The sequence below is a fragment of the Podarcis gaigeae genome (genome assembly GCF_964106915.1).
Source record: "Podarcis gaigeae genome assembly, chromosome: 1".
NCBI classification, from domain to species: Eukaryota; Metazoa; Chordata; class Lepidosauria; order Squamata; family Lacertidae; genus Podarcis; species Podarcis gaigeae.
Window position 1 is genome coordinate 79,676,972 of NC_139678.1, and position 8,984 is coordinate 79,685,955.

Consider the following 8,984-nt stretch of genomic DNA (forward strand, 5'->3'; position numbering starts at 1 on the left):
GTTGGGTGCCGGTTGCCATGGCGGCTCGCCTCCGCGCGTGACGTGGGGGTGGGGATGCTGACGTCACTCGCCACCGGCTCGCGCCACGAGGAGGAGGAGGATGTCGAGTGTCGCAGCTTCGTGAAATAAAACATTTCCGCCACCGCCTCGCTAGAGCTGTCGGCGGCAGAGAACATGTTTCCCATGCGGGACGTCCCTGCTGTCCCCCCCCGGATGGGGTGGGGGAGAGCCGCTAGGGCCCCTCCGCGCCGGCCATAAGTGACCTGGACAGGGTCCCTCAGGTTCCTTTTGCTCCCTTTGCTCAGGTGCATCGGCGCCGTCGGACGGAGGTTTGGGCAGGGAAGCGTCGCTCTCCCGTTTCTGGCCCCTCCGTCCCTTTCTGCCCGATCTTAGAACTGAAGGAGGTGCGGTTTCCTTTGCTGTAAGTGGCATCTTGCAACGCAAAGAACAAAATTGTTGCACTCATTTCTGTATATTCGTTTCGAAAATGCTAAAAATAATAATATCCTGGATGGGGATGTGTGTCTGAAGTGGGCCTTGCCTTAAAATGAATGAAACACAGAGCTGTGCTTCTTGGGCAATTACGGCAGTCGGAGACTAGTGGCGCCCCATAAAAAAGCCACTGTGAACGAGATTACACCCAGCAGAACCTACTGCAAAGAAAAAAGCTATTGCCAGTTGAGAGCAGCAGTGTATAACAAGCAGTTTTGTAGCATAATGCCTTAAGTGGTGGTGCAATTCATCTCCAAAAAGCTACTGCAAGGGTGGTGGGGACCGTAAGAGATGGATTTTTAGCATGAGCGGATCTAGGCTCTTCTTTTAGGAACATTAAGGTAAAGAGCTTTTCAGCTGTTCTTTCAGGCTCAAGATCACTGAAAGCAAACAAGAGTGGTGCTTTGCCCTACTGCTCCACTCCAGATCTTCTGTAACCTTCAGACCACAAATACAACCCAAACAGGAAACTGGCGAGATACAGAGTGATACCAGCCTCCTGCCCACCTTCACGAGTAGAGCCATTTATAAAGGGAAGAACACAGAAGACATAGAAACCTCTTGATTTTTCTTTCTCTGGTGCAAGACTAGGTGGCTGGAGGGAAATGAACCGGAGATTATATTACAGAGTCTCTGCAGGAAGGCATGCACTTTGCGCTGAAAGTTTTCAGAGGCCAATAGGTAAGTAACAATCTAATACAGAAGAATATGAATGAACTGGAAGGGGCATATCAGATTTTGGAAAAGTTAGGAGAGCTAAGACCTGGAATGGAAAAGCTTACAGGTACTCTGGCAGACAACTGCTCTCCAAGTTCTCAAGTGGACAGAGGCCTTGGCCCTGCTACCTGAGATAACTAGAGATGCCAGGGACATTGTGCATGGAAAACATACAGTCTACCACTGAGCTAAGGTGTTTCCTCTATGAACCAATTTAGAGTAGGTAATTTTTTACATCTGTCTGTCTGTAGAACACTTTTAGCCTGCAAAATGGTTTATAACTCTCACATCCTCCAAGGAGCAATATGATAAGGAAGTGCAGTAAAATGTAACCTAAGACTTTTGCAGTGTATCCCCCTTTATCCCCTTTTGTTGCATAAAGTGTGAGTCTCCTTTGGAGCAAAACCCTGTTGCTTTGTCTATACAACTGCATGAGGAGATACTTAATAATAATTTATGTTCTTCAGCAAATACTAGTCATATATAATACAAGGCTGGGCAACCTTTCCCACTCTCCAGGGCTCCATTTGCGGGGGGGAGGAGTAGTCAAGGCCATACACCTGTAGTGTTTGGGGCCAAGGCCAAAAGAAGGCAGGGTCAAAGCATACATAGACACTCACATCCCATTCACAAACCTACATACAGTGGTACCTTGGTTTATGAACTTAATCCATTCCTGAAGTCCATTCTTTTACCGAAGCACGCTTTCCCTAATGAGGTCTCCCGCCGCCAGTGCCCTTCCACCATTCGGATTCCGTTCTTAGAACAAGGTAATGTTCACAAACCGTGACACTACTTCTGGTTTTGTGAAGTTCGTAGGCCAAATAGTTCGTAAACGGGACTGTTCGTAAACCGAGGTACCACTGTACATAACACATGCACATATACACACTGTATCAGGCCGCCAGTGTAGTGCCCTCTCTTCACCAGACAGGTTGGTCAATGATCAGGAAGCATCAGAGTCATAGTTCAACAACCTCTGAAGAGCACCACGTTCTGCTTGCATGGCTTCTGTGGTACGTGCTGAGAAAGGGACTCCCCTTTCTCCATGCTCAGCCCAGGAACTGCCAATGGGGGAAGAAAATAATCTCTTCCTTCAGAAGCAACTCAATTAACTTTTGTTCTGCACAGTGTGAAAGGGACTCCTTTTCTCACTGTGCAGGATAAAAATGCACCACACTGCCCATGAAGGAAGGACTGCTCAGCTCAGCTCATGGGCAGCTCAGCAGCAGGACTCAGCCATGTTCCCTCTTCCCCACTACTGAGCAGTAATTTTCAGTAAGCTGAGCAGTACAGGGCAGCGGGAGGTTTTCCTCACCTCACTATGATCTGTTCTCCCTGGGCTACTTCACGGATTGAATATTACAGCTCAGCAGTGGGGCCGGGGGCAGGGCGGAAGGGGGCTAAGTAGATGGATCTGGATGTGGGAAAAGACTGGCAAGCCAAAGGGGAGATCCTGTGGGCCACACCTGGATTATGAAGTGAAGGTTCCCTACCCCGAAATAAAGGTTTAATCAACTAAATTAGGGTTAATCCTATTGCCCCCACTTAACTTGTGAGTAAGCCTCATTAAATTTAATAGGACTTCTTAGTAGACATCGTTGGGATTGCACTGTCAAATGGGTTTTCTATTCCTCAGTGAAATTTCATATAACCAACTATTACAAGCCCTGCATTTGAAAATGGTTGTTATGTTTTATAGGATGGAGGAATTGCTGGATATCTTCCCAGCAACATTATTATGGGAATTTTTCTGGTTCTATGACCTGCAGAAAACTGCTCCTAACTTCATTGAAACCCACCTTCTTCTTTCCAAATGGAAATCTTTTCTTCCAAAGAACTCCAGAAAGCAGAATAGAAAAGATTGCAAGTACCTATGGAGTGAGGTATGATATCCTTTCTCCTGCTCATTTTGACTTTGAATTCTTCCACCTTCCTTCACAAAATGTGCTTGGGATGCTTGTATTTATTTGTGTTTATCTACCTTATCCCATAAGAATATAAGAATCTCCTTGACTTAAAGTGCACTCCTCGTTCTTCCTTTGCAGCTGTGGCTTCAGTTATTTTAGAATTCAAGCAAAGGAAGTGTTGAGAGCACACTTTAAGTCATACGACACCAGACACAGGACGAGTAAAGCCACATTGTTAAAAACAATGCCAATTCACTGCTAATACGAACTGAGGGAGTTTTCTCCCAGTAATCTCGTTCTGGTGAATGGCATTTGAATGTGTTTCTTTGTAACCCGTTGCATATGTTGCTGGCAGGCCCTTTTCATTATCCACTGCTCTAATGGTATTCTTGGGAGGTGGCAGAGGAAGAAATGATGGTCAAAAGGAGCAGCTCACCCTGAAGGATGTGACAGAACTAATTCAGAAGAAAGAATGCAAGAGAGTCGTGGTGATGACTGGAGCCGGGCTCAGCACTCCTAGTGGTATCCCCGATTTCAGGTAACACTCAAACTGCTATCAAGGCCTTGCTCTCTTGACTGTACAGACATTTCCCCTACTCTGTAAAGTCTCCACCTTGTGTGAACTCTTCAGCAGCCACCACACTCCCAGTCATAGATGGAGCAGCTTCAAGAAGCAGGGCACAGGCAGAAAGAGTGAACCAGGCTTTTTTTTTTGAAATTGAATGAAGAGGCTGGTACTGTTGGTGTAACTTTTTTCCCTATCCCAACATCGCACCAAACAAGGTCCGTTAACGGTATAGTCCCTTAATGCCAAATAAGTCATATCTGGTTTTATGCTACATGGAGGATGCCACAATAGGTCCTTTAACTATTTAATTTGACTTTCTTGCATCCAAAATTTCCCCCTTTATGGATTGCAACCTATGTTCAAAAACAGATAGCAACAGAATCCAGAGCAAATACACCAGGTGTTGTGCATGAAGTGACAGACACGCATTTGTGAACAGAATGCTATTTCACCAGTCACGCACCTCCCCCTCCATCATGTGGATTGTTAGCCACCTTTATTTAATTTTTGGAAGCATTTTGTGGGGATTAGAGAGGGATGCTTTGGGTGGCTTTATGCAGTGCCAGCCAGTGTCCTGCACAATCTTCTGCTTTGAACTTTCAGCACATTTCTTTTTTCAGAGAAGGAAGGCATGTTTAATCTGAGTATTTATGTAAAGATCTTTGGTCTCAGGGAAGTGTCACATTTTGCTGTAGTTCTCATTTGCTTGTTTGATCCTGCTGTGCTGATAAATAGTGAAACAATATGCTACTATATCAAATCAAAACACCCTTACCCTGTTTGAAGTTCTCTTACCAGGCATGCTATCAGCTACCTTCCTTCTCATTTTCTGGTATCATTGTCATGGTGTCTCCTCCCATCTTAAAAGCATCATTGCTTCTTGAGAGAGGCCTCCACTGCTGAATTCTCCTTCCTGTTCACCATAAGCTGTTCACATATCAACTGATAGGCCACTTTGGTGGTATGTCTTCTTGACAAACTTGTGATAAAATACTCCTCAACTGTGTTTTCTCATATGTGAATTTACTTCTAATAGGGGAAAACCAGCACATGAAAAACCTTTGCAATGGCTTGGTTTCCTGGCATCTTCTGTAGTTTTCTTCCCCTCTTGTCTCCACAGGTCCCCTGGGAGTGGCCTCTACAGTAATCTCCAGCAGTATAATATTCCTTATCCAGAAGCCATATTTGAGCTTAATTACTTTTTCCACAATCCTAAGCCTTTCTTTACATTGGCCAAGGAGTTATACCCTGGCAATTACAGGCCCAACTATGCTCATTACTTTCTCCGACTTCTACTTGACAAAGGGCTCCTTCTGCGTCTGTACACACAGAACATTGATGGGCTGGAGAGAGGTACGTCTCCCCATCCCCTCAATTTGGATCTAAGAAATAAAAATCTAGGCTAATGTTAGAGATACTGCAGCAAACCTTTGGATGGCAGGGAGAGTATTCTCCACTTCCTTTGCGTTGATGGAACGTTTGGGCCGAATTGACCTTAACTCTGAGTTTTGTGTTCTAGTTGCTGGGATTCCTCCAGATAAGCTAGTTGAGGCTCATGGTACATTTGCTTCTGCTACATGTACTGTCTGTCGAAGGTCATACCCTGGTGAAGACTTCAGGGTAAGTGACAGCACAGCAGATACACCAGGAATATCAAGAATACTGCAAAGGGTGCTGGTTATGTTTGGCTTAGGCACCAAGAATCTTGTTTTGCGGGGTTCATAGGTTTGCTTTTACTTTCATTAATGCTTGGGGTGTTCAATCAATAGTACCAATGGAAAGTGTCCCTTGTAATTTCAAGTGATGTAATGTGTGGCTTATACTGCCTGATTGTGGACTCATATCATGCTTTCTGTGTTATCATTATAGGAGGATGTGATGGCTGACAAGATCCCCAAGTGCCCTGTGTGTACTGGAATGATCAAACCTGACATTGTTTTTTTTGGAGAGGAGCTCCCTCATCGGTTCTTCTTGCACGTGACAGATTTTCCTATGGCAGACCTGCTCTTTGTCATCGGAACCTCCCTTGAGGTCTGCGCTATCATGAACATGGGAAGAGAATGAAAGCTGGGGTATTGAGACAGAGTGGTTCGGGGACTCTGGAAAGCAATGCGGATCCAAAGGGAAAGCGAGGGTGGCAATTCAGGGATCAACAAAGTCGAATGCATCTTGGGAAATGTGTAAGAAGGATTCATAAATAGCTCGGGAAGCATAGATTGCCAAAATTGAAGAAATTATTTTGTGTCGTGATGTAGGGAGAGGCGGAATCAGTGTTGTGGCAGGGCAGAAGTAAATGTGCCTTAAGCATAGACATATGACAAGACAGTCTTCACTAAATAGTGTTGTGTACAAAGTCAGGAATATTGGAAATGCAAGCAGTTTTTCCTCTATGACATTATCCCAGCACACACAATAGAAATCTTAACATGCGCATTGCCCCATCAGCAACTGTGTTAGCAGGGGAAAGGGAGAGCAATATGGACTCAATCACCTGTACTGTAGGGATCAATGATGAATCAGTACACCCCATTTCCTAAATAAGAAGCATGTAGATTTCCTTAGCTGCTGTTCAAATGCTCTGCATTAATTGAGGGTGAGGGTAGTGTATGGCCAAGGGCAGGGGTCAGCAAACTTTTTCAGCAGGGGGCCGGTCCGCTGTCCCTCAGACCTTGGGGGGGGGCGGACTATATTATTTTTAGGGGGTGTGTGAACAAATTCTTTGCCTCACAAATAACCCAGAGATGCATTTTAAATAAAAGCACACATTCTACTCATGTAAAAACACGCTGCTTCCCAGACCGTCTGTGGGCCGGATTTAGAAGGCGGTTGGGCCGGATATGGCCCCTGGGCCTTAGTTTGCCTACCCATGGCCAAGGGTATGCACCCTGAAATAGGAAGGCTTTGGTTCAAATATTAGATTAGCTACAAACTCACTGGATGGCTGTGAGCAAGTCATTTTCTTACAAGCCTCAGCTATACTCTTTCACTTTGGAATAATATTGCTAACCTACCTACCTGACTTGTTGAAAGGATAACCTGAAATAATCTTAAGTTTGAATTGCTTTGAGTGGGCATTTAGCAGAACCACTGTACAATAGGTAACATATTTCCTTTTTGTTAGCAGGTTCTCATTTACACTACCATATAGCCCTCTTCATTTACCAGTATTTGGGTGCATTATTACAGTTGTTCGATAGATCAATAGATCTCAAGGTGTTATGAATCTCTTTTGTGCTGTGACTTTCACTTTGGAGCAGAATATGCAGCCTTTTCCTTTTGGTGTTTGGATTTTAGGTGGAGCCATTTGCCAGTCTAGTTTATGCAATTCGTAGCTCTGTTCCACGTGTGCTGATCAACCGGGAATTGGTGGGACCCTTCGCTCATCAGCCACAGCACAGTGACGTGGCTGAACTGGGAGACGTCATCATTGGAGTAGAAAAAGTAGTGGAACTGTTGGGCTGGAAGGAGGAGTTGCAAGAATTAATGAAGAAGGAAAAAGAAAAGGTATGAAAGTTCCGAGTTGAAAAGCTTTTATTCTCTCACCCCACTTCACTTGCAGAATCTCTCATGAGTACAAACATTGCAGGAGTTCTGAAAAGAGTAGTTAATCACCTGTCTTGACATAATATGATCTTTACAAGATGGAGGGTATATGGCATGCCAGTAGTACATGTGAAAAGGTTCTAGAGATCTTGGTAGACCACAAGTTTAACATGAATCAACAATGTGATACAGCAGCAAAAAAGCTAATGCTATTCTAGGCTGCATTAACAGAAGTATGATGTCCAGATCAAGGGAAGTAATGAGATCACTCTATTCTGTCTTGGTCAGACCACACTTGGGCACTGTGACCAATTCTGGGTGCCACAATTTAAAAAGGATATTGACAAGCTGGAACATGTGCAGAGAAGGGTGACCAAGATGATCAAGGGTCTGGAGACCAAACCTCATGAGGAATGGTTGAGGGAGTTTTTTTCTCCTGCTCTGGAGGGTAGGAACCAAACAAAAGGTTTCAAGGTTCTTAGTAAACATCAGGAAGACCTTTTTAACTGCAAGAGCTGTTTGACAGTGGAAGGGGCTCCCTCGGAAGGCGGTGGACTCTCCTTCATTGGAGGTTTTTAAGCAGAGGTTGGATGGCCATCTGTCATGAATTTCAGGGGATTGTACTATTTGATTATTATTAAATTGTATACCACCCTTCATCCGAAGATCTCGGGGAGGTAAACAGCATAAAAATACAAAATAAGAACAAATTAAATGAATGCCCCCCCCCCCAAAAAAAAACAATGGACTAGATGAGTCCCTTCCAACTCTATAGTTGTGTGATTCTGTGATGTTAGAATTAATGGCATTTTCCTATGTACTTGTTGTATTCTTACAACTCAACAGTGATATGCTTTAATTTAACTGTAAATGAATCATTTCCTTCTCTGTGTTGTTGCTTTTTCACTTTAGTCAGTATCAGCTGTTGAACAGATGGACTTTGGAACAAGCAAGCTTCATAGACAAATAATGTTCTTTCTATTTTTAGCTGGATGCAAAAGACAAATAGGAAATCTGACCCCTGCTGTTGGAAATGATGTTTACCTCCTAAAGGACTGTTCGCTGCAGCCAAAGGTTACACCAATAAGAGCAGAGAACTGGAGGAAAATATGCTCTCCATTGTGCTAGCACCCAGTAGGTTAGAGGAACTAAAAATCATTCAGAGAGTCTAGTTGCACATGGATGTCCTCTGAAGGATCTTGGGAGATGATGATCAAATGGCAGGTTGTGAATTTGCTTTTGCGTAAGAGGCTCTAGATACCAGAGTGGAAGATGAAGATGTACATTATAGCTGCTACTTCCCATTAAACTTCACCTCTTAAGCTGTTTCTCCAAACAAACTCTTCAAATGTTTTCTAAACCATCATAGATCTTGTGGTGTTGCACTAGTAGCCTTAGTTGCAATAGCATTCATCACAGTTATGCTGAATCTGACATTGTACCAACTTGTGAAAGAATTTGGATTAGGCCAACTTTAATAACTAAGCTTAGAAGTTTGACTGTTCAGTCAGTGTGTCTTCTGCTGTAGCTTCTGTGAAGATCAATCTGAAAGCTAATATTCTAAAAATAATTTGATGTATTAATATTCGGTGTATCATTTATGTAACATGAAAAGATAAGGTGTGTGTAACTACAATTTTAGCAAGAAATGACAACAATGAAAAGTGTAGTGAAGCTGCTGTTTGAACTTGAATAAACACTTATTGAGTGGCAATAATTAGTGAAAATAAAAGCATGTTTCAGCAGTCTCTCAA

General features: G+C 43.6%; 1 protein-coding gene across 5 annotated transcripts; it reads left to right on the plus strand.

Annotated features, from left to right (window-relative positions):
- Positions 1 to 48: 48 nt before the first annotated feature.
- SIRT3 (sirtuin 3) lies at positions 49 to 8,984 on the plus strand. Of its 5 annotated transcripts, none has more exons than XM_083729130.1 (9): positions 49 to 421; positions 1,079 to 1,173; positions 2,912 to 3,095; positions 3,475 to 3,657; positions 4,808 to 5,040; positions 5,207 to 5,307; positions 5,557 to 5,718; positions 6,982 to 7,191; positions 8,143 to 8,984. In XM_083729130.1, the coding sequence occupies exons 2-9, from the start codon at positions 1,098 to 1,100 to the stop codon at positions 8,356 to 8,358; spliced, it is 1,365 nt and encodes a 454-aa protein (XP_083585256.1). In that variant the 5' UTR covers positions 49 to 421; positions 1,079 to 1,097; the 3' UTR covers positions 8,359 to 8,984. The 5 variants fall into 5 exon arrangements, 4 of the variants coding, with proteins under 4 accessions (XP_083585256.1, XP_083585258.1, XP_083585255.1 ...); XM_083729132.1 differs by having other exon boundaries at positions 71 to 421; positions 8,219 to 8,984; XM_083729129.1 differs by having other exon boundaries at positions 79 to 192; positions 230 to 1,173.

Excerpts from the sequence above, each read along its gene's own strand:
- SIRT3 (XM_083729130.1), top strand. The coding sequence starts at position 1,098 with ATGAACCGGAGATTATATTACAGAGTCTCTGCAGGAAGGCATGCACTT. Across the intron at positions 5,041-5,206 it reads CATTGATGGGCTGGAGAGAG|TTGCTGGGATTCCTCCAGAT; the intron begins GTACGTCTCCCC and ends TTTGTGTTCTAG. Across the intron at positions 5,308-5,556 it reads ACCCTGGTGAAGACTTCAGG|GAGGATGTGATGGCTGACAA; the intron begins GTAAGTGACAGC and ends TTATCATTATAG.